Source organism: Rhincodon typus, chromosome 1, assembly GCF_021869965.1.
Source record: "Rhincodon typus isolate 14 chromosome 1, sRhiTyp1.1, whole genome shotgun sequence".
Lineage (NCBI taxonomy): Eukaryota > Metazoa > Chordata > Chondrichthyes > Orectolobiformes > Rhincodontidae > Rhincodon > Rhincodon typus.
Window position 1 is genome coordinate 48,405,822 of NC_063332.1, and position 25,072 is coordinate 48,430,893.

The 25,072-nt window shown below is 41.1% G+C and overlaps 1 protein-coding gene across 1 annotated transcript in view; it reads right to left on the reverse strand.

The window, feature by feature from the left end:
• Positions 1 to 25,072, reverse strand: part of LOC109911101 (probable E3 ubiquitin-protein ligase HERC1) — a 266,602-nt gene that overhangs the window by 20,707 nt on the left and 220,823 nt on the right. Inside the window, exons 51-58 of the mRNA XM_048621230.1 lie at positions 24,695 to 24,833; positions 20,267 to 20,448; positions 19,677 to 19,832; positions 17,983 to 18,105; positions 16,643 to 16,745; positions 13,418 to 13,587; positions 5,080 to 5,218; positions 3,450 to 3,619 (exon numbers count right to left, since the gene is read on the reverse strand). Of these exons, the coding sequence (XP_048477187.1) occupies positions 3,450 to 3,619; positions 5,080 to 5,218; positions 13,418 to 13,587; positions 16,643 to 16,745; positions 17,983 to 18,105; positions 19,677 to 19,832; positions 20,267 to 20,448; positions 24,695 to 24,833 (1,182 nt within the window). The remainder of the gene's footprint in view (positions 1 to 3,449; positions 3,620 to 5,079; positions 5,219 to 13,417; positions 13,588 to 16,642; positions 16,746 to 17,982; positions 18,106 to 19,676; positions 19,833 to 20,266; positions 20,449 to 24,694; positions 24,834 to 25,072) is intronic.

Here is a 25,072-nt window from a genome sequence, read left to right on the forward strand (position 1 = left end):
CATTATACAGCACTTTTGAGTAACAAATGATTAGTTTAACAAAATGCATTACAGGCCTCAAAGTAAACCTTTTTGAGTGCAAAACAGCTGCAAAATAGTTAAAGGTAATGCCTTTGCTTCAGATTTTCTGGTTGCAGCCATTATTGTTTCTAATATAGCTGAGACGATGAATTATTCTGAATGTGCCTTTAGAAACTTTCATTTTAAATCATAAGAATCAAAAGCTAAAAATGACTTGTACATTTGAAGTTCGCTTGTTTAAAAATTATTGACGCATTACAGTATAAAGTTAAACACTTTCAGTTTTAATTGTGTTTTTGTATGAATACCTAAATTAAATGCAAGTCTTTTATTTAATCAATATGCAAATTATGCATTCTAGCAGAAACTTGTGGCAATTTACCAAGTATTTAGTTTAGAAATATGTTTCATTTTGGGGCTCCCAGAAGTTCTTAATTTAGACAATTGATTCGTAAGAAGAAGTTGCAGTTGACTGGACCAGTCAGTTGAAAGCCCATAATGGCAGGACCCAGTAAGTCAGTTTTTCCTCAGTTGAATGACCGTCGCTAACAAGGTTGTACAAGGGGTGTACAAGGGCGACAGGTTGTACAATAGGTAAGAAAATGGCACATTCCACGATAAGTAAAATCATAGATTGTTCACCGAGTTTGCAAAATCTGTAAATGTTTAACTGAACAAAATCTTTCACAATTCTGTATAAAACAAAAATCAGAGGTTGAGTAATAGAGTCATATAGCGTAGAAACAGCCCTTCTGCCCATTATATCTATACCCACCAACAAACAATAAACCAATTTAGCTGCACTTGGTCCATAGCCAATGCCCTGACATTTTAATACTTGTCCAACTGCTTTTTAAAAGTTGTGTGAGTATCTGCCTCCACCACCCTCTCAGGCAGTGCGATCCATATTTCTACCACCTCTGGGTTTAAAAAAAATTCATCAGATCTCCTCCCAGCCACTTAGTCCTCACCTTAAACTTGGTCTTAGATATGTCTGCCATGGGGAAAATTTTCTCATAATCTATTCTGTCTTTGCCTCTCAAAATTTTGTATACCTCAATCAGATCACCCCTCAGTCTCCTGTTCTCCAAGGAAAACAAACCCAGCTAATCCAGTTTCTCCTCATAACGGAGATTTTCCATCCCAGACATCATCCTGGTGAATCTCCACTGTGATCCTTCCCATGGTTTGGCACACAGTATTCCATTTGTGGTCGAACCAGTGTTATAAAGTTATAACAACACCTTCTTGCTTCTATATTGTTCGCCCTGGCTAATGAAAGCAAGCATCCCATATGCCTTCTTAACCACGCTGTCTATTTATGCTGACACACAGAACATAGAACTGTACAGCACAGGAAGGGGCCCCTTTGGCCCACGATGTGGTGCTGAACACGATGCCAAATTAAACTAATCCCTTCTGTCTGCCGGTCTATATCGCTCCATTTCTGGCATATGCTTATCTAAAAGTGCCTTAAACACCTTTATTGTATATGCCTCCACACCACCCCTAGCAGTGCATTCCAGACTCCTACAATTCTGTGTAGGAAACCTGCCCCTCACATCGCCATTGAACTCCCCCCCACTGCCTCATCTTAAATGCATGCCCCCTGGTTTTAGACATTTCAACTCTGGGAAAATTCTGACTGTCAACTCCATCAATGCATCTCAATTTTATAGACTTCCATCAAGTCTCCCCTTAGCCCCAGACGTTCCAGAGAAAATGAGTGTTTCGAGCCTCTCCTTGTAGCTCATACCCTCCAATCCAAGCAGCATCCTGGTAAATCTCGAGTGCCCTCTCCAAAGCCTCCACGTCCTTCCTGTAATGTGGCGACCAGAGTTGCACGCAATACATACTTTTTAGGCTGCAGGAAGGATTGTAGTGTGTTCACCAGTGGTTGGTATGGTGACCTTTGCTTTTCTCATGCAGGAGACAGCTATAAAGTTTGTGGATGACACAATATTTTGGAACACTGTGTAGAATGAGGGGGCTTGGGCAGTATCTGCTTCATGGATAAAGAGAGATGCAAAGTATTCATTTAACACTTCATCCATGCCTTTTCCCTCAAGGTGTAAATCCCCTGGTTGGAATGTAGACTCCAAATGGATATATAGTCAAGATAGTAGAGTGGACAAACAGGTGATAGTTGAAGTGAGATGTGATACAGTCTGGTACAAAGAGAGACAGTATACAATAAAGGGTAGTACTCCTACGGATGTACAGAGGGAGCTTGCAATAAAACATTTAGTATTCTAGGCTTCGTTAATAGTGGCATAGAATACAAGAGCAAAGAAGTTATACCCAATTTTTACATAAGACACCTGTTAGACCTCAGCTGATGTACTGTGTACCATTCTGGGTGTTACATTTAAGGAAGGATATGAATACTTTAGAGACAGAACAAAAGCAATTTATCACAGAATCATAGAATTCCCACAGTATGGAAACGGGTCATTTGGCCCAACAAGACCACAACGCCCCTCTGAAGAGCATCCCACCCAAACCCATTCCCCTACGCCTGTATTTCGCAGGCCTAACCCACCTAACTTTAACATCCCTGGGCACTATGGGCAATTTAGCATGGCCAATCCACCTACCCTGCACATCGTTGGACTGTGGGAGGAAACCAGAGCACCTGGAGGAAACCCACGCAGACACAGGGAGAACGTGCAAACTCCACACAGACAGTCACCCGACGTTGGAATCAAACCTGGATCCCTGGTGCTGTGAGGCAGCAGTGCTAACCACTGAGCCACTGTGCCACCCAAATGTTTCTCACCCCTGGAATGGTTAATTAGGAGATAGATTAGAGAGGTTTGTCCTTGGAGAGAAGGCGGCTAAGGGGATACCTTAAAGACATTTTCAACATCATGAAAAGGCTGGATAGATTAGGTAGGGAGAATTTGAACTCATTCGCAAAATTATCAAGAATGAGAAGGCACAGATTTAAAGTGATTTGCAAAGAATGCAAAAGGGATACAAGAGAAACATTTTCTCACACAGTGAATGGTTAGGGAATGGAATGCACTGCCTGGAAACATGGTGGAGGCAAGTTCTGTTTTGCCACTGAAAACCTGGTCTTTAAAAATGAGGACCTGCCTCTCAACAAATTTCTAAATAACTGATCCTACATTTGCTTTTTTTAAAATAAAACTCTCTATAATGTTACAGTGTTAAAAAAGATCACGATTTGCCACCATGTTTCTAAATCTTACTCATCCTTCCCAAACAGCAAAAGAACCTACTATCTGTTCCAGTCATTCACTGCATTGGCAATCATTAGGTTTCTAAAACACAAGTTTGCGAAATTGTCATTCCCAGATGTGCTTGGTCTCCCTTTTTATTGATATTTTTCCCCTGGTGTTAGATGAGTGCATTAGAAGACATGTTACAACTACCCTAACCAGGATGCACAAGAAATATTTTACCTGATGGTTAGAGTGGAGATTCAGCAATCGCCAAGACTTATACATTAGATCAGAGAAGTGAAACAGAATCCGTAACCTATCTGTCAGGACTTCTGGGCTGCACTCCTTCAGTACGCTGTATTGTGGAGGTATCATTTGTGGTATACCGAGCTGAACAGGAATGGTGTTACCTTCGATTTAAAAAAAAGCAAATTATTGTTTTAAATTCAACAATAATAATTATTTGCTTATTTTTTAAAATCCAGCCGTCGTACCTATTTTGTGAAAAATTTGTCTTTAGAGTTTCAGAACAATAGACGGAAATTAATCCGTTCGACTGAAGTGTTTTCCGTTGATCAGAGAAACAATGAGAACAGTGCATTATTTCTCTCCAGAAAGCCCATTACAACTGTAAGGGCAATAAGGCTTTTGTCTGACATCATCAGGCCTTTCACACAAAGGCGGCTTCAACAGGGCGGAAATCCTGTCACCAACCTACACCCGAACAACAAAATCTGCCAGTTCTTTAGATCATAGATCATCATCATAAATCCCTACAGTGTGGAAACAGGCCCTTCGGCCCAACAAGTCCACACTGACCTTCAGAGCATCCCACCCAGAACCATCCTCCTATAACACACCTAATCTACACATCCCTGAACACTACGGGCAATTTAGCATGGCCAATCCACTTAGCCTGCACATCTTTGGACTGTGGGAGGAAACTGGAGCACCTGGAGGAAACCCACACAGACACGGGGAAATTGTGCAAACTCCACACAGACACTCACCTGGGTATGGAATTGAACCCGGGTCCCTGGTGCTGTGAGGCAGCAGTGCTAACGACTGAGCCACTTTAATATAGGTACTGTCAGTCATTGGGCACAGAGACCACTGCCGGTACAATAAACCGACCTTAAAGATTTCTGCAGGATCTCCAGATAGAATTGAGTGTGGATAGAATAAGTGTTGCAGGATGGGGGTCACCAGTGTGGGGAAGGAAGAGAGTTTGAGTAAAAGGAAGATGGTCTCCATTCAACCTTACTTTCTGATGTTGGTTCTCTTCTTCCATCAAGGAATCTCTCTACGTAAGAGGGTATTTACAAGCCTCAATTGGCATCTGGGGTCCACCCTGCAAGTCCAGTTTCACGGATACTTGTTGAGGCATTAAAGCTGCAGTGTGGTGCTCAAACAAGCAAAATACATGAGAGGGAACACAGGAAAAGGAGAGATCTCAGAGGGAAAAGGAACACATTCAAAACCAATGTTCTTCCAATTTTAATGTCATGACAATCAAATGGCATTTTAGTTAAACATTGTTCTAACATGCATTCACTAGAATCCATTATATTTGACAGTTTCTAGCTCTTTGCAACAGTACATAAATACTTGTAAATTACAAATCTAATCCCACAGAACGTTCCAAATGATTTTGCAATTTCGTCGGTTTATTACAGGTACTTTCCTTACTGGAGAAGTCTCCACTGCAGTCTCCAGGGGTCAGCATTGGAAACACTTTAATCCATTTGTTAAGACAAATATCTAGGGCAGGTGGAACTTGAGCCTGGTCCTCCTGGTTCTCAGGTAAGGGCACTACCACTGCTCCACAAGAGCCTCACAGTTGCGTTACAAGATTAGTATACTACATTACCTGGAGTTGAAGCTGAAAGAGGGGGTGTGGTCCATGCAGCACTGTGACATCGACCAGCTGAAATCTGACGAATATTCTTCCCCCGAAGTGTAGCAACCAGCGTTGGCTCTTTTACTTGGTTGGTATGGTTTAGACCAAGCTGCAGAAAGGAGATTGAAAATGTACTAACTTACAACATAGCTACATAAAAATTAGGTAATTGAGGAACTGTTAACAACACAATTATCAAGACTTTAATGTTGAAACATAAAAAAAAAATAACAGGCCTTTTGGCTCTTTAAGTCTGCACCACTATTCAATATAAACATGGCTAATCAACCAACTTAGTTCCACATTTCTACTTTCTCCCCATATCCTTTGATCCATTTAGCCCAAAGACCTACATCTAACTCATTGAAAACATTTTTGTTTGGCCCCAAACACTTTCTATGGCAAGAAAATAAGACAGGCTCACCAATCTCTGGGTGAAGAAATTTCACCTCATCTCAGTCCAGGTGGCCTAACATATCCTTAAATTGTGACCCTTGGTTCTGGAGTCTCCAGTAATCAGGAACGTCCTCCTGCATTTACCCTGTCTAGGCCTGTTAGAACTTTATAAGTTTCTATGAGACTACCCTCATTCCTCTAAACTCCAGTGCAAATAGTTTTAACTGATCCAGTTATTTTTGTATGTCAGTCTTGCCATCCCAGGAATCAGTCTGGTAAACCTTTGTCACATTTCCTCATAGTCAGAGACTCCTTCCTCAGATAAGGAGGCCAAAAGTGCACACAATACTCCAGGTGGGGTCTTACCAAAGGCCTGTCTAATTGCAGCAAGACATCACTGCTCCAGTACTCAAATCCAGTCACTATGAAGGCCTGCATACCATTTGCCAGCTCTGAAGGGTCAGTAGACCCGAAACATTAACTTTGCCATCTCTCCATAGATACTGCCAGAGGTACTGAATTTTTCCCACAATTCCTGTTTTGTTTCAGACTTCCAGCATCTGCAGTTCCCTATCTTAAAATACCGTTTGCCTTTTTTTACCGCCTATCGTACCTATTTACTTTCAGAGACTGGAAACCACAGACATTCAGGTCTTGTTGCATTGTCCCCATTTCCAACCTTTCCGATAATAATCTGCCTTCCTGTTTTTGCTACCAAAGTGGATAATCTCATTTATCCATATCATATTTCATATTTCATCTGCCATGCATTTACCCACTCACTCAACTGGCTCTCCGTTATAAACTCCACTAGACACATTCTCAAAAAAGTCCAGGAGACTTGTTAAGCACGATTTCCGTTTCATAAATCCACGGTGACTCTGTCCAATCCTGTCATCATTTTCCAAGTGTTCTGCTGTGAAATCTTTCATAACGGACTCTAACGTTTTCCCTGCTATCGATGTCAGACCAACCAGTTTATAATTGTGTATCTTTTCTATCTCCTTTTTTCAAACAGTGTGGTTAACTGTGCAATTTGGTCTAAAACAAAAGTCCAAGTACTGGAAATATAAAGAATGTCAAACATAAAGGCGCAATTTTCAATCCTGCGTCAGGTGTACAAAAGCAGGATAAATTCTGAATCCTCAAGCCCAAACTTAAAAATGGTTCAGCACTTCCTATGTTTGGTCTGGGAGTCAGGTCACATGACCATGGAACAGCACAGAAGTCTGCCAGTTCCCAAGGTGGATTGGACAGAAAGTCTGCCTCGGTGCTCTGGCCCTGTGTTAAAATGTCAAAAATAAAAAGAGTAAAACATAAAACATCCCTCCAACTCTAGCACCACCCCTCACTCTCCATGCACCAGTCATGCTATCCCATGCCACATACTCAACATAACAATCTATGGCACTCTATTCAGATCACCCACTACTGCTCACATTCACGCATGCCATTTATCCATCTACCATTGTTCCTCATACTTCCAATGACCCCATGCATCTCATTAGCCCTTTACAGTGCCAATGCCAACTGTACTACTGCTCTTCTGCTCCATACCAATTTACTCAGTATCCATTATGGGCATACCTCAGGAGCAAGTGGACAGAACAATATTACCTACTTAATGAAGATTTCATCATCAAAAATAACAAAAATCAAAGTACTCAAACTCCTCCAAATAAAAAAAGTAAGGTCACCAGATGAGAGATACAACTGGTGTCACTTAACCTAAGGGTCACTACTCATCAGGTGAGAGAAGTTGAGAAGGAGAATCCTTCTTGAATCATATAGAGTTGTACAGCACCAAAACAGACCCTTCAGTCCAACTGGTTGATGCCAACCAGATATCCGAAACTGATCTAGTCCCATTTGCCAGCATTTGCCCCATATCCCTCTAAACCCTTCCTATTTATGTACCCATCTAGATGCCTTTTAAATGTTGTAACTTAACCAGCCTCCACCACTTCCTCTGGCAGCTCATTCCATATATGTTCCACTCTCTGCATGAAAAAGTTACCCCTTAGGTCCCTTTTAATACTCTTCCCTCTCATCTTAAGCTATGCCCTCTAGTTTTGGAAAAACTTTAGCTATGCACCCTATCGACGCCCCTCATGATTTTATAAACCTCTATAATGCTGGGCATTTCTCTTGTGCGTCCTCTTGTGAAAATGGTAGATTGGGAAAATAGTTATACAACACAAATCCTATAAGTTTTATATCAACAAGAATTTGGAAATATCTAGCATTTTATTAAAACTCCATCCATACTTATGAACAGCTTTCGCGATTAAAATCATTACTCCAGTCATCAGCAAAAAGTGATATAAGAAGTTGCCAACAGTACTATCAAGGAGCATTTTCAACAATAACCTGCTCAATGATGCCCAGTTGTGGTTTTGCCACGTCCAATCACCTTTTGCCCTTGTTACAGCCTTGGTCCAAATGTGAACAAAAGAGCTGAATGTCGGAAGTGAGGTGAGAGTGACTGCTCTCAATATCGATTTGGCATGGCATTGCTGATAAAACTGAAGTCAATGCTAACTGGGTGAAAAGAAAACCTCCCTCCTATTTGCTATACCTAGCACAAAGGAAGGAAGTTACGACTATTGAAGGTAAATCTTCTTAGTCGCAGGACAGGTCTGCGAGAGTTCCCCATGGTAATGTCCTAGGCTCAACTATCTTTAGTTGCTCCATTAATGTTCTTTCCACCATTGAATGATCAGAAATGGGGATGTTTGCTGATGATTGCACAGTATTCAGAACCTTTTGTAACTCTTCAGATATTGAAGCTGTGTCCACATGCAGCTAGACCTGGACAACATCCAAACTTGTGCTGATAAGTGGCAAGTAACATTTGCATCACACAAGTACCAGATAATGGCCATCTCCAACTATACAGAATGTCTTTCCTTGATGGTCAATGACATTACTATTGCTGAATTCCCAACGATCTGGGATTTGGAAGGTGCTGTCTAGGATGACTTGGTGAATTTCTGCAGTGTATCTTGGAGATGATGCAATACTCTCCACCTGACTGGACGGGTGCAGCTCCAACAATATTCAAGAAGCTCGACAACCATCTCGCATGAAGTAGCCCATTTGATCGGCACCTCAGTCACAACCTTTAACATTCACTCTGACCACCGGCATTGCCGTGGCGACTGTGTACCACCTGCATGATGCATTGCAGTAACATACCAAGGTTCCTAGGACAACAAAAACCGAAAGAACTGCAGATGCTGTAAATCAGGGATAAAAACAGAAGTCGCTGGAAAAGCTCAGCAGGTCTGGCAGCACTTGTGGAAAAAAAAAGCAGACTTAATGTTTTGGGCTTGCTGCAGTGTCCCAGCAAAGCTCAGCGCAAGCTGGAAGAAGAATACCTTATTTTCCTCTTGGGGACTCTGCAGTCCTTCGGACTCAGTATCGAGTTCAATAATTTTAGGGCTTGAATTCTCCCATGACGTAACACCCCTACCACACACACCAGGCCTTGTTATCATATAGCATGCCTTTACACATTACCTATTGTTAGCCACTAACAGTGTCTATTAAAAGCTATTCACCTTCCTAGCCAGATCATTACCAACTCCTTTGTTGATCCAACTGTTCTTCTCTCTCTTTGGTCTCTATTCCCACCTATCGTTTACTCCTTATCCTCTCACCCCACTCTATCTGCTGCATATAAACTGACATTTTCCTAGCTACCATCAGTTCTGAGGAAGGATCACTGGATCCGAAATGTTAACTCTGATTTCTCTTCACAAATGCTGTCAGATCTGCTGAGCTTTTCCGACAATTACTGTTTTTTGTTCCTGGTTTACAGCATCTGCAGTTATTTCGATTTGTATTTAGTGTTTACCTCACTGCTACATCTCTTCTAGGCATGCCCATCTTGAAGAAGTTCTGCTCCGATGGGATTTCTGTTCCAATCTTTTTTTCTTGACCACCGACATTAATTTCATTATCACTCCTGGTGTTTGACCAGGAGTTTGGTAAATCGCGTTTCCACAGCTATATCACATTCCTCAGTGACTGCCTACAGCTCAGAATTGCCTTACATGGATTCCAACTGAAGGTTCAACTCTCACGCTTTGAATCCACCCAGGACCACAGGTATCTCTCTGATATTGAACATTTCATAGACAGCTGCTCTCACTGCATCCCAAGTGCCATGCGGTGTCACATGCACACTCTCGACCTTTCTCTCCAACAGCATTGCATCACACTGGCTCAGGGCTGCACCACTCCGCAGTTCCACTTCATCCTCCAGCTCATTCTTTGTGCTAATAAGAAACTTTTCCTTTTCCTTTCAGGCATCAAGGCCCACAAGATGCAACAACTCAGATATACCCATGGCCCTCTGGAACCTTCCTCTCCTCCCCTTCCCTTGGACTTGATCCCCTCCCCCAACCCCACCACCTGTCGGGTATTCACCATCCCTCCTAACCTTCTGCTCTCCGATGCTGAGCACAAAACATTCAGCAAACGTCTCAGCTTTATCCTGCTGCATCCCCAGTTTAACAAAATTTGGGCGCAACATGATGTTGAACTCTTCTTCCGCCATCTTCACCTCTGCGCCCATTTCTTTGGGCAAGAGTCCTCTCCCCATCCCACGGACCACTTCGCCCACCTCCAACACTCTCCCTCCACCTGGACCCATCCCTCTGACCTTTTACCTGCACTCGATCTGTTCTTCGAGAACTGTCGACGTGACACCGGTCACCACAATGTCCCTGCCCTCCTGACCTAATCCAACCTAACTCCCTCAGAACTGACTGCACTTTGTGCACTTAGATCCAACCCTGACTTTGTTATTAAGCCTGCCGATAAGGGTGGTGCTGTTGTAGTCTGGTGTGTCGATATCTACATTGCAGAGGCTGAGTGTCAGTCCTCAGATACCTCCTCCTATCTTCCCCTGGACCATGACCCCACCATGACACGTTAAGCATTGTATCAACTACGTAAGCCGACCCCATTTCATCTGGTGATCTCCCCTCCACTGCCTCTAACCTGATGGTCCCCCAGCCCCGCACAGCTCGCTTCTACCTCCTTTCAAAAATCCACAAACAGGACTGCCTGGGCAGACCCATTGTCTCAGCCTGCTCCTGCACTACAAAACTCATCTCTTCCTACCTTGAATCAGTCTTTTCTCCCCTCGTCCAGTCCCAGCCCATGTACATCTGTGATTCTTCTGATGCTTTACACCAGTTTCAAAACTTCCAGTTTGCAGGCTCCAGTCACCTCCTCTTTACCATGGACATGCAATCCCTTTACACATCCAATCCCCACCAGGAGGGTTTCAGAGCTCTCCATTTCTTCCTGAAGCAAAGGCCTGAATTGTTCCCACCCACCACCACCCTCCTCCGTTTGGCTGAGCTCATCCTCACCCTCAACAATTTGTCTTTTAACTTCACTCATTTTCTTCAGGTCAGAGAGGTGGCCATGGGTACACACATTGGCCCCTGTTATACCTGTCTCTTCGTGGGGTACGTGGAACATCCCTTGTTCCAGTTCTATTCAGGCCCTCACCCACAACTCTTTCTCCAATATATCGATGATATCACCAGTGCTGCTTCCCTCTCTCATCTGGAATTGGAAAATTTAATCAATTTTGCTTCCAAATTCCACACTGCCCTCAATTTCACCTGGTCTATGCAGATACCTTCATTCCCTTCCTTGACATCTGTTCCCATTTCTGGGGTCAGACTGGCCACTCATATTCACTACAAATCCACTGACTCCCACAGCTACCTGGACTATACATCCTCGCACCCTGCTTTGTATAAAAAATCCATTCTATTCTCTTAGTCCCTCCATCTCTATCGCATATGTACCAATGAGACTAACGTTGACAAGGGATCTTCCGAAATATCCACCTTCTTCCTCAACCAAGGATTCCCCCGCTCCGTTGTCGACAGGGCCCTCAACCAGGTCTGACCCATCTCCTGCACTTCTGCCCTCACCCCTTCTCTTCCCTTCCGCAACAGCGATAGGGTTCCCCTTGTCCTTACCTACCATCCCACCAGCATCCACCTCCAGAAGACGATCAGACGCCATTTCTGACACCTCCAGCGAAATGCCACCACCAGACACATATTCCCCTCCACTCCCTAGTCTGCCTTCAGGAGGGATTGTTCCCTCTGGGACACCCTGGTCCACTCTTCCTTAACTCCCAACCCCCCACCAACCCACAGCCCCACAGCACCTTTCCCTGCAACCAGCAAAAGATTTAACACCTGCCCATTTACCTCCTCCTTCCTCAGTATCCTCAGTACCCAAACATACCTTCCAGGTGAAGCAGCACTTTACCTGCATTTCCCAGAATCTAGTCTACTGTATTTGCTGCTCACAATGTAGTCTCCTTTACATTGGGGAAACGAAGCATAGACTGGGTGACCGCTTCGCAGAACATCGAGGTTCTGCTCGCAAAAAAGACCCTGAGCTACCAGTTGCCACTTTAACACATAACCCTGTTCCCTGGCCAACATCTGTGTCTCAGGCTTGCTACAGTGTTCCAGCGAAGCTCAGCAGAAGCTCAAAGATCAACACCTCATTTTCCGCTTGGGGACCCTGCAGCCCTCTGGACTCAACATCGAATTCAATAATTTTAAGGCTTGAACTCTCCAATGTCCTAGCTCTGTACCACACACAGACCAGGCCTTGTTATCACATAGCCTGCCATTACACATTACCTGCCATTACACATTACCTAATAAAAAACCAAAAGAACTGCAGATGCTGTAAATCAAGAACAAAAACAAAGTTGCTGGAAAAGCTCAGCAGGTCTGGCAGCAGCTGTGAAGGAGAAAACAGAGTTAACATTTCGGGTTCTGAGGAAGGGTCACCGGACCTGAAACGTTAACTCTGTTTTTTCCTTCACAGATGCTGCCAGACCTGCTGAGCTTTTCCATTACGCATTACCTACTGTTAGCTACTAAGTGTCCATTAACAGCTATTTGCCCTTCTAGCCAGATCGTTATCAACTCCTTTGTCTGTCCAATTGTTCTCCCTCTTTGGGCTCTGTCCCCAAGCATAGTTTACTCCTTACCCTCTCCCCCTACCCTATCTTCTGCATATAAGCTGACATTTTCCTAGCCACCATTAGTTCTGAGGAAGGGTCACTGGACCCGAACTGTTAACTTTAATTTCCCTTCACAGATGCTACCAGACTTGGAGCTTTTCCAGCAATTTCTGTTTTTGTTCCTACAACAACACTTTCCAAACACTCAATATTTACCACCTAGCAGGACAAGGGCAGCTGATGCATGGGAAGTATGAACTGTACTGAATCCTGCCCTTGTGAAAATGAGCGATGCTGGGCTTGTTGGTGGGATTCCCGACTTTTTCTGGCATTTTTGTCATGGCAAAGATGTTCCCTGTCATGACGAAAATCTGCGCCAAAGAACAATGCAATCCATAGTACAATTTGTTTGTCTTATACTATTCTGGTGGTCATTGAATAAAATAATAACTGAGCTATTGACTAAACAATGCAAGAATAAGATAAATAAATCTGCAACAGACCCTGACATGTGGGAATGAAACTTTGCAAACATGCTTCTTTTTAATTGGGGTCACTGCATAGCATTGATTAGTAGGAACTCTGGTTGATTGTTCATTGTCCTAACAAATTGGTTGAGCCAATCACAATGCTCCAACTGCTGCCTGAAAGAGATCAGAAACTCAACACACTGAATCAAATCTGGATTTTCTTGTTTGTGCTGTTTAGTATAACTAACTGGTTCTAATCTGTGAGCCAAACGAGCATCAAACTTGAATCTCTAAAATTATTTTAATAGTATATTGACGAAATTGGATATCAACTTGAATTAATTCTAACATAACAAACTGTCAAACTGGAGGAGATATTTCTGAGTATGAAATAAATTAATATTATACTTAGCTGTCCTACCTGGCCTTCAGCATTACATCCCCAGGCATACATATCCCCAGTAGAGCACAAAGCCAGTGTATGTTCCGATCCCACTGCAATGTCTTCAACAAACATTCCTTCTAATGCTGGGACTTGCTGTGGACGATTGTGATTCCGCAGCATTGAATCCGGCAAACCTATAAGTCGTTCTGAAGGTAAAAATGGAGTATTCAGAAAAAAATCTTCCTAGGTGGCAAAATAGTTTTTAATTTGACATCAGTGATTCTCAGTTTTGTTCACCAAAATTATGAATTTCTGTTTACGTTCAGGATGAGGGAGCTGGTCCTTCGCGATGTTTCATATAATATTAAGGGGAAAGGAAGGAAGTTCCCAGTTTGGCAGAGTACAAAGAATGGGCATAATGCAATGGTCACAAAAGTGGGCCCATCACTGGTAGAGAGCAGTCAGCAACAACTTGAACACAATCAATTTAAAATCAATTGGGCAGTCTCCTGCCTGTCACTTGGTCTCGCAAGTCGGTCAGGTCGTTACATCATCTCCAAGGTCTACTAGGCATTCAGAGCCTGGCAGTTCCTAGGTGGCAATAGTGCTGTACTGCAGTAGGCCCAAAGAGATGGATCTTTGCTGGAGCCCCAATAAGTGGGAAGAGGAGTGGGTAAGCCAGGGCCGGTCAGATAGGTGCAAGCGAGAAAGAAGTACAGTAAATTGTAGAGGTCCTTGTAGACCTTCCTTGTTAACCCTTCCTGGCCTGGTTGCTGCCAAGTCAGGAAGATGAAGGACTCTCCAACCGGAGTCTTTCTTCCCTATTGTGTCGCTCCTTCCATAGCCCTGAGCCTCCCAGTCCAATCCCAGTGAGATTTTAAAACCCACCCACTGCAAGGCAGAGGATGTGGCTGAGGGAGAAAAAAAATTAAATGCAGATTGCTAAGAAAAAGTAGAATTACAAGGTTTGGTTTTAAAAAAAGATGATGTGACATATAGATGGAGAACAGAAATACTGGTGACTTACTTTTTTTGCACCTACATGTTGGGATATGTTTCACCTTGAGTAATGTAATCATAGTGACCCAGTTACAATTCTGGAGTCATTTTGCCATCATACAATGATCCTAGGATTCATGGCACAAAAACACGCCATCCAGTTAAACCATTCCATGCCAGGCCGGTGGTTATTTTCCAGTTGAGACTCTTCCCATCTAAATTTACTGCTGCAGCCACCTAGTCCTGCTCCTTTATATGCTTATGCGTATCTAGAAAATAAATACATCTACTCTATTCACTTCAATCACTCCCTGTGGAAGCAAGTTCCATATTCTTACCATTCTCTGAATTGCAGAATGGTTATAGTGCATTGGCTCTCTTAATGGCACTAAGTGAAGATTCCATTCTGCTGCCTTCTTCCTATGACGCAGCATGGTGCGGCTAAAGAGTTTGATGCTGCACGTATTAAACTATCTTGGTATCACTCAATATTATGGATGGTCCTATTTTTTGATGCAGACAGCTCTCTGTGGCAGCATGAGCAGTGACATTGCAGGCACAGTGGCTATGTGAATAGTGAGTGCACCCCCTGCAGATATGGTGGCAGCAAAAGCAGCTTTCTATTGCTTACATCCTCTCCGCGCTATCTGTTGATCTGTTTTTTTTTTAAAAAGAAAACTGATTTCCTTTCACAGTTCGCCTGAAAATATAATGAAGCAATTGTTGAATATTTTCCTATCCCACTTAACATCATATAATTTCAGTTTCTCTTTAAAGGCTTCAAAAGTATGCTTCAATAACCTGTTCTGTAGGGCAGGGGGAGAATAATGTTTCTTTTCGCCCCAATCTTTGTTGTGGCTTCCGGGTGTTTTCATTCCGTATTCAGTCTACATCCCATATTCCTTAATTTAACAGCAAAAATAAGTTTAGCTGCTTGAAACATTTTTTAAAAATAATTTTCTCCCTTTAGCCCGATAAACATCTTGGTCACTATTCTCTCAATCTTTCAAATATAGCCATTTTTAGTGTATAGTTTTTGTCAAACTACATCAATGTTTCAGAAGTGCTTTCACCATTAATCTCTATAACATTTGTCTTGTAGCCCAATGCTTTCCCGTTGCACAGTGCTGATAGGTCTCATTGGTAACCATCTTACATGTGTTAGAAACATATTTGTGGACTACAAGAAATTGGGAAATTGAAGATTTGGACACTCCCTGGATTGCAAAGGGTTTACCATGTGACTTTGTGGAACTCAGGTCAAAAAGTTCAAAGAAAAATGGGGTCATCTACAGTTTACTAGAAAAGCAAATAACTTTGAAAAGCAGTATTTCGCAAAGCCTTTACGAAGAGGCAAGAGGTACATTCTATTGCCCTTAACTGTTGGACAAACAGACCTGGATAATCCCAAGGACCTGTGTTGTTCTTAGGCTAGTAAAACCTCTAGACTTTTGTTCTGATTGCTACAGATTTTGAAGCTTTCGGAATTCTGTTTCTTCTGAAAAGTAGCAGCTGGAAGAAAGCGGGCACAAAGAAAACATGTCTATCTCTCTTTGAATAAAATATAACCCTGAAAAGAAACTAGCTGAAGAAATATCACAGTGAAGTATTTTCTGGGAACCAGAGTAATTTGTAGAAATCAGTATATCTCTGGTCTCCTCAAACACTAAATGCTGAACTGTAAACTCAATCCAAATGCTTAGGCCTAACTAACTTTCCACATGAACTTGGTGCCTTCCATCACACTGCTGTAAACAGAAACTTAATCTCGTTAACAGGGAATCAGAACTGATGCCAACTATTACTACCCTCTTTAGTTGAGATACTTGATCCTGAAAGAAGTTTCTCCCTAACGTTTTTCCCCACTCATACTGTCTCTGTAGAGCTGTGTTGCCTCACCTGTGTATACTTTTGCAGGGTTAAGAAGCTATCATTTAAATCTGCACAGTATCTTAATTAATAATGATTTTTGCCATTTGTTTAAAGAATAAGTTTGTTACATGGTGAAAGTCGCTCTTTGCTCTGGATCTTATAATGGAGAAATAAATTGATGAATTTGTTGATTAAATAAGACATTTGCTCTTTTGGTTAGGCTCATGAAGAGGTGGGGCTTGATTTCATAGCACTCCTTCCATCAACTCGCAACAGGTGAAACCCATTCTATTATGCATTATCTCTAAGAACTCAGGTAACGTGTAACTGATACAAATATTTTATTAATTATAAAAACAAATGACATGACTGTATGAGATAGAAAGGTACCTTGTCCAAAAGTGTACACATGACCATCCGTTGTCAGTACAACAGAAAACTGGGTTCCACAAGCTACTTTCTTCACTCCTTTATTACAAAGATTTTCAATTTTCTGCATAATAAAATCATAGGTATTAGGAATGAAAAACCTCTGATAATATAGTGCCTTTCACAACCTCAGTCTGCACCAAAGTACCTTTAAACCAATGTCATGCAGGAAATATGATGGCCAATTTGCCAACAAGAAACTCCCATAATCAGATATGTGAGCATGACCAGACAAACTACTTTTATGATGTTGATTAAGGGATAAACAAAAAAAATTGGCAAAAACATCAATGATAACTCCATTGCTCTTCTGCACGGCACAGGTAATTTTATATCCACCTGAGGGGGCAGACAGAGCCTCGGTTTATTGTCCCACCCAAAAGACAGTGCTCTCTTAGGGCTGTGTTAGAATGCCAGCAGAACCTTTTGTCCTGGAATAGGACTTGACCACATAACTTTCTGACTCAGAGGCAAGAGTGCTACCAAAGTACCCATGGAAATTTACAATTATGTTTGTAATTAAAGTTTCCTCTTACAGTAGGAATTAACACATAATTTAACCCTCAATTAAAACAAAAATAAAAAGTTCCAAAGACTCTACAGTTCTTCATTTTCTGCAAATGTATGAAACTAACAACATTTTAAAAATTGACAAGTTAAGCTAAAATCCACAAAATGTACACACTATTCAAAGAACATCTGAACCACTTTAGTCATCATGACATACCTAGAATGGCATTAAGTTAGATTTCAATTAATTTTGAACAGAAACTTTATTCACATCAAGCAATAACCATTTCCAAATAATTCACCCATGTGATTAGTTATTCAAGACCAGAGGAAAAGTAAATGAATGGTACAATATTATTAACTATGGCTGGGAAATTTGAGCAAATAGGGACAAATAATTACACTCCAATCTTGGAGCCTGTGCATTTCTTATGGAGAGACAACTTATGGATGGTCAAGACGACCCATCCAAGACTAACCTTATCCCCACTTTAAAGCACTACATGACAAACCTTAAATTCTGGTTTTATATAATATACATACCATCCTAACAGTTATGCCAGAAGAAAGGAGACAATCAATTCACTACTATTATTGGATGCTACACTATAATAAACTATCCAAGTTATGATAAATAAATTTTTTAAAAGAATCCCAAATTTGACAAAACATATTTCAAATACTTTATTGAAAAAACCTAAGCTGGTATTGGTCCAATAAACTTTTTTAAAAAAATTGGTAGCATAGTTGTGTTTTATGTGTTGGCTAAAAAATGGCTGATATATTCTTACCTGGGGACAGCATTTAACAGTACAAGCCCCTAAACCCAATTTGCCATAGTCTCCATCACCAAATGACCAGACTATCATTCCATCTGATGAGACGACCAGAGTGTGATTCAACCCACAAGCAACCTAAAGAAATAAAGGAAAGTGCTAATTTTGCTTTATAAAATGAATATAGAAATAGTTTATTAATGAATGAGTAATGCAGCCAGCAATCAAACCTCTATACAACTTTTTTCTTGCTCTTAACAATCCTAGAGCTTTCAACCACACTTGTCCTCAATGAAAATTAAATATTTGGTCATTAAATCTTTGGAAATGAACTATATTCTATAACTAATGCTAGAAATCATTGAAAGAATCTTGCAGCACAGAAGGAAGTCATTTAACGTAAACTAGCTCCTTGAAAAAGCTGTCCAATTTATTTTCCTGCTCCATATATTTCCAGATAATACTAGAAAGTAATCCTCTGCCATTCTCTTTCCCATATTCCTGGATAAACTTAACTATGTGAGCAGAAAACATTTATGTATCAGTCTCAATTAAGCAGTAAACAAAATGGAAATAGTCTGGTTTAATGGTTATCACTTGTTGTCAACTTTAGGTTGTTTTGTCCATGTTATAAAGTTTTGGGCTCAAGTTGTGCTCGAGAGACTTAACACATAATTTACAACGACATATTGGTACAGAAAATGCAGGCTTGCTGGACGTGATGTTAAATTGAGGATTCATGATCTCCACCAACTAGTCAGATGATCCCATGGCACTACTCATTGAAGATCAGAATGCTTTAACCATTACTTATGCATCAAATAACAGTTCCAAAACAAATGGTCCACTGTTTATGGAACAATGTGTGCTATTTAGTTGCCACATCATTTTACCTTAAAACAAATGCACTTCAAAAATACTCAATGGCCTGTGGCAATTTGGGATTTCTTGAAACAATAATGTTATTTTATTCAAGAAATATATTCTTAAGTTGAAAGCTGAACTGCAGCATAGCTTACGTTAAAAAAAAACATAGACTAAGTAATCAAGTTAAAAACTTGCAGCCATATAATAATTATGCACTAATTTTTAGACAAGTTTCAGGTAACATAAAAGTAGTGGATAGGAAGTTAAAATAAGGGTAGAATTTAATTACAATTAAAATTGAAATCAGAAGCTAATGTACGTTTATCAAATCACAGGCTACTACACTCAAGTACATAATAAATTTCACCATTTTATCACTTCATTAAGGATCTGAATTATGCAAGTTCAGCCTTTCTCTCGTATCACAACTGTTAGAATATATTTAAGTTCCTTTAGAATAGCAAACAAAAATGACAAGATTTCGCAGAGACCACAGGAAAGCAAATGAATGTCAAGCCAAAGATAGGTTGACCAAACTCTTGGTAAGAAAGGAATTTTTTTTTGAGGAGGATTCTGAAAGGAAAGCAGTATAAAGAAGCCTGAAGGGTTTAAAAGAAATGAAATCCAGAACATTTTTTTTTAACCATCATCTACACATGTTGCAGAAAACTTCTATGACTGAAGACAGCATGTATTTTTTTTATTTAGCAAATAGAAAATAGGCTCTGTATCACAGGTTCCATTAGAATATTTAAAAGCAAAAAAAAAAATTCTTTCTGCACTAACGTGACCCTATTCATATAACCTTATATTCAACTTTTGGATCAATGAGGTTCCAGTACCTGTCCTATTGAGTAATCCTCCAGTGCAGTCACTTTTTCAGGTAGCATTTTGTTAGATGTACTCCTGAGGCCCAACCTTCCATAATCTCCACTCCCGAATGTGAAAAGTTTTCCATCAGCTGTTACCACAGCTGAATGCTTAAATCCACAAGACAGCTGTCCAAAAGAAGGAAAGACCATTCCATTAATTTTTTTTTGCGAATGATTTAAATGGAAGTATATCTTGAAATACTATTCTATTTCAAAGGTTACAAAAGGTTTCATCAGCTTGATGGATAATGGGGCTGGAGTGCTATGTACTGTTATATATAGGGTTGAACACATTTTGAAATTTCTCAGAAAATGAGCCCTCTCAGCCATGCTACTGTGGGACAGATATTTTCACTTAAGGAGGATTGAGGATGGGGCTGCTTGAAGAAAACCTGAGATATCTTATTCCACGCCATTCCTGGCCTTTAAAGTAAGTCTGCATCCCACCCCATTAGCCACAGATGGCAAGTGATGAGAGTACAGGGAAGAGAACAATATAAAAACTCTTAATCAAAAATAGTTCCTCTCTTCTTTTCACCGAGTGAATAATATGGGTATACCTGCACTACGTCTTCTCCCTGCAGTGCTTCAATTTGTCTAGGTCTGCGCTGTCTTTCACTGTTTCCATGTCCAAGCTTTCCATAATCACCATCTCCCCAGCTGAAAACTTCACCACTCTCAGTTAAAGCCATAGAATGACCATCTGATCCACATGAAGTGACTAAGTGAGTTACAACATAACCTGGAAAAGGAACAGAGCAGAGCAATGAGGACTTTTGCTGCAACCAAAAGCAAAAGATTGGTCAATGAGGAAACATGGGATGCAATGCTCTGAAACAATATGACCTATATCCACAAATATTATGCCACAAAGCAAAACCGCTTCACACATTAATAAAGTAAAAACATTAGAATATTTAGTCAGAAAATATCTGAATTATAATTACACACATTTCTCTACATCTATTTTATGGAAGTTCAGAAAAACATTGTATGACACTATGCCAGGAATTATTTCCATATTTTTGGTATTTCACCTCAAGTTCAACAATTTAGCCCTGATTTCATAGGGACTAGAGGTTGCCGAAAATCAAGGTAATACACAACAAGCACTGGGTGTAAACTGGTACTTAGAATTACAATTTTAACTTCTGTGGTGTGAAAGATTTAGAAACAACTATTCAGGACAGCATTAGTAGTTGCATGGTGGATTGGTTAGGAAGAACCAGCATGGATTTCTAAAGGGGAAATCCTGTTTAACTACTCGCTGGAGTTTTTTTTTTTTTGAAGAGGTTAATGACAGGGGTTGGTGAGAGCAATGCTGCAGATGTAGTGTCCGTGGACTTCCAGAAAGCATTTGATACAGTGCCACACAACAGATTTGTGAGAAAAGTTATAGCTTGTAGAATAAAAGGGACAGTTACAACACAGAAACAAAATTGGTTGAGGGATAGAAAAGAGGGAGCAACGATCAATGGATATTTTTAGGGCTGGAGGAAGATTTGTAGTGAATTTCTCCAGGGATCAATACTGGGAACCTTGCTTTGCCTGATACATACAAATGATCTAGATCTTAGTGTGCAGGGGGCAATTTCAAAGCTTGTAAATGATGCAAAACTTGGACAATGTTGAACTTCAAAAGGATATATTCAAGTTGGGAATGTGCAGATAGATGGGATGAAGTTCAATGCAAGTGTTAAGTGATGCATTTTGGCAGGAAAAACATGAACAGGCAATACAAAATAATGGGTACAGTTTTAAAGAGTTTCCAGAGGACATGGAAACGGGTGTGTGTGTGTACAGATCATTGAAGGTGGCCGGACAGGTGGAGAGAGCAGCTAAGAAAGCATACAGCATTCTGAGCTTTATTAATAGGCACATAGCATATAAAATCAAGGAGGTGATACTGATATTGTATAAATCACTTGTTAGATGTTGCTGGAATATTGTATACAGCTCTGGATACCATATTTCAGGAAGGAGGTGAATGCATTGGAGGAAATGCAGAAGAGATTTACAAATATGGTTCCAGGGATGAGCATCTTCAGTCATGAAGATAGACTGGAGAGGTTGGGATGATTCCCCTTGGACAGAAAAAGGCTAAGAGGAGATTTGATTGAAGATTTCCATATTATGAGGAGTCTGGATAGATTGGAAGAAACTGTTGCTACTCGTAAAATCTAGCGCAGGAAGGCACACATTTCTACCATAGCAGGTGGGTATTTTGAATTCAATCAAAAAACAAATCTGGAATCAAGAACCTACTGATGACCATGAAAATATTGTCTATTGTCCTTTGAAAATAAAACCTATCTGGCTCACTAACATCCTTCAAGGAAGGAAATCTGCCATCCTTACCTGGTCTGGCCTACATGTGACTTCAGATCCAGGTTTAAGGTAAGAGGGGAAAAGATTTAAAAAGGGACTTGAGGGGCAACCTTTTCCACAGAGAGGGTGGTGTGTATATGGAACGAGCTGCCAGAGGAAGTGGTAGAGGTGGGTACAATTACAACATCTAAAAGACATTTGGACAGGTACATGGATAGGAAAGCTTTGAAAGGATATGGGCCAAACACAGGCAAATGGGACTGATTCAGTACAGGAAGCCTGGTCAGGCTGAAGCACCTGTTACCATGCACTATGGCTCTAATACGGCAATGTGACTGGTTATCAACCTACTCTGGGCAAATTAGGGATGGTCAATGAATGCTAGCCAAACCAATGATGGCCACATCTTCTGAATGAATTTAAAAAAGTGATTTGCAAATGATGCAAATATGATGCAAGAATATAATATTTTCATGCTGAGTGGTTTAGGCCTGGAATGCACTGTTTTGAAGTATGGAGGAGGCTGGTTTAATTGAGGCATTCGAGAGGGCAGTAGAGGATTCTTTAAATAGAAACAATATGTAAGGACATGGAGAAAAGGCAGAAGAAGGGGACTAAATGGTGAATCTTATTTGGAGAGCTAGTGTAGACACTATGGACTGAATAGCCTCTTTTGCATTGTAACACTTCTTTAATTCTACGATTTTGCCCAGATGGTGGTAAGTGTGTGTGTAGGACAAGTCCGTCAAGGCCAGAAATCCCTGCTGATTTTATTGAAAGGTCCTCACTCAACTATAATGCCAAGATACAGGATAATCTCATTGAACGGCAATCCAAAGCCAGTCATACAACACAGAAACAGACCCTTCAGTCCAAAATGCCCTTGCTGATCAGACATCTAGTCTCACTTGTCAGCATTTGGCTGATATCCTTTAAATCTTTCCTATTCATTTACCCATCCAGATGCCTTTTAAATATTGTAATTGTACCAGCCTCCACCACTTCCTCTGACAGCTCATTCCATACACGCACCACCCTCTGCATGAAAAAGTTACCCTTCAAGTCCTTTTTAAATCTTTCCCCTCTCACCTCAAACTTATACCCTCTAGTTTTGGACTCCACTACCCTGGGGAAAAGACCTTGGCTATTTACCCTGTCCTTACCCCTCATTATTTTATAAATCTCTATAAGGTCATCCCTTAGCCTTTGAAGCTCCAGGGAAAAATAGCCCCAGCCTATTCAGTCTCTCACTATAGCTCGAATCCTCCAGTGTCAGCAACATCCTTGTAAATCTTTTCTACACCCTCTCAAGTTTAACAATATCATTCTTATAGAAGGGCGACCAGAATTATATGCAGCATGATATCCCAACATCCTATACCCAATGTTCTGACCAGTGAAGGCAAGGTGCCAAACACCACCTTTACCACCGTGTCTACCTGCAACTCCACTGTCAAAGAACCATGTCTCTTTGTTCAGCAATACTCCCCAGGGCCCTACCATTAACTGTATAAGACCTGCCCTCAGTTACCTTATCAAAATGCAACACCTCACATTTATCAAAATTAAATTCCATCTGCCACTCCTCGGTCCATTGGCCCATCTGATCAATGTTCTGTTGTACTCTGTGGTAATCTTCCACACTGTCCACTACACCACCAAGTGTGATGTCATCACAAACTTACTAACCATACCTCCTGTGCTCACATCCAAATCATTTATATCAATGACGAAACACAGTGGACCCAGCATGGATCCTTGTGGCACACCGCTGGTCACAGGCTTCCAGTTCAAACAACATCCCTCCACCACCCCGTCTCCTACCTTCAAGCTAATTTTGTATCCAATTAGATCCACCTGGATCCCATGTAATCTAATCCACCATGCAGAACCTTGATTGTTTTGCTGTTAGTCCCCACAGACAATGTTTACTATTCTGCTTTTGTCACCTCTTCAAAAAGCTCAATCAAGTTAGTGAGACACGATTTCCCACACAAAGCCATGTCGACTATTTCTAATCCTTACGCAACTTTCCAAATGTATGTGAATCTTGTCCCTCCGAATCCACTCCAACAATTTAACCACCACTGACTTAATGCTCACTGGTCTATAGTTCCCTGGCTTTTGTGACATTATGCTTCCATAATAGCCATCCTCCAGACTTCCGGCACCTCAAACATGGCTGTTGATGATACAAATATCTCAGCTAGAGGCCCAGCAATCTCTTTGGTAGCTTCTCACAAAGTTCTAGGAAACATCTGATCAGGTCTCAGGGATTCATCTATACTTTAAGACCTTCAGCACCTTCTCTTCTGCGATATGATCTCATTTCAAGACATCACGATTCATTTCTCCAAGTACCCTAGCTTCCATGTCCTTCTCCACCATAAATACTGATGAGAAATATTCATTTAGTATCTCACCTATCTCCTGTGGTTTCACACATCGATGGCCACTTTGATGTGTAAGGGGTCCTATTTGCTCTCTAGTTACTCTTTTGCCCTTAATGTACTTATACAATCTCTTTGGATTCTCCTTAACTCTATTTGCTAAAGTTTTCCAGTGTCTCCTCTTTGCCCTCCTGATTTCCTTTGGGTAGTTAATGGTGCATGAAGCAAAATCTTAACAGTATAAAAAATTATAAGTCTGCATGTGCTTACCCTGCAATGCTGCAATAACCGTAGGAGTGTGGAGGTCATCAGAATTTCCTTGACCCAAGCGTCCATAACTACCTTCCCCAAAAGCTACAACTGTCCCATTTGCTTGAACGAGGAACGTACAGTTCTGTCCACACACCACCTAGTCATAGGAAGAATTCAATAGTTATACAACCATTTTATCACACAATGCATCAGATTACATTTATAGATAGATAAAGATATAGAAAATTGAGAGATAGTAGGAACTGCAGATGCTGGAGAATCCGAGACAACAAGGTGCAGGGCTGGATGAACACAGCAGGCCAAGCAACATCATAGGAGCAGAAAGGCTGACGTTTCGGGTTCTGATGAAGGGTCTAGGCCCGAAACGTCAGCCTT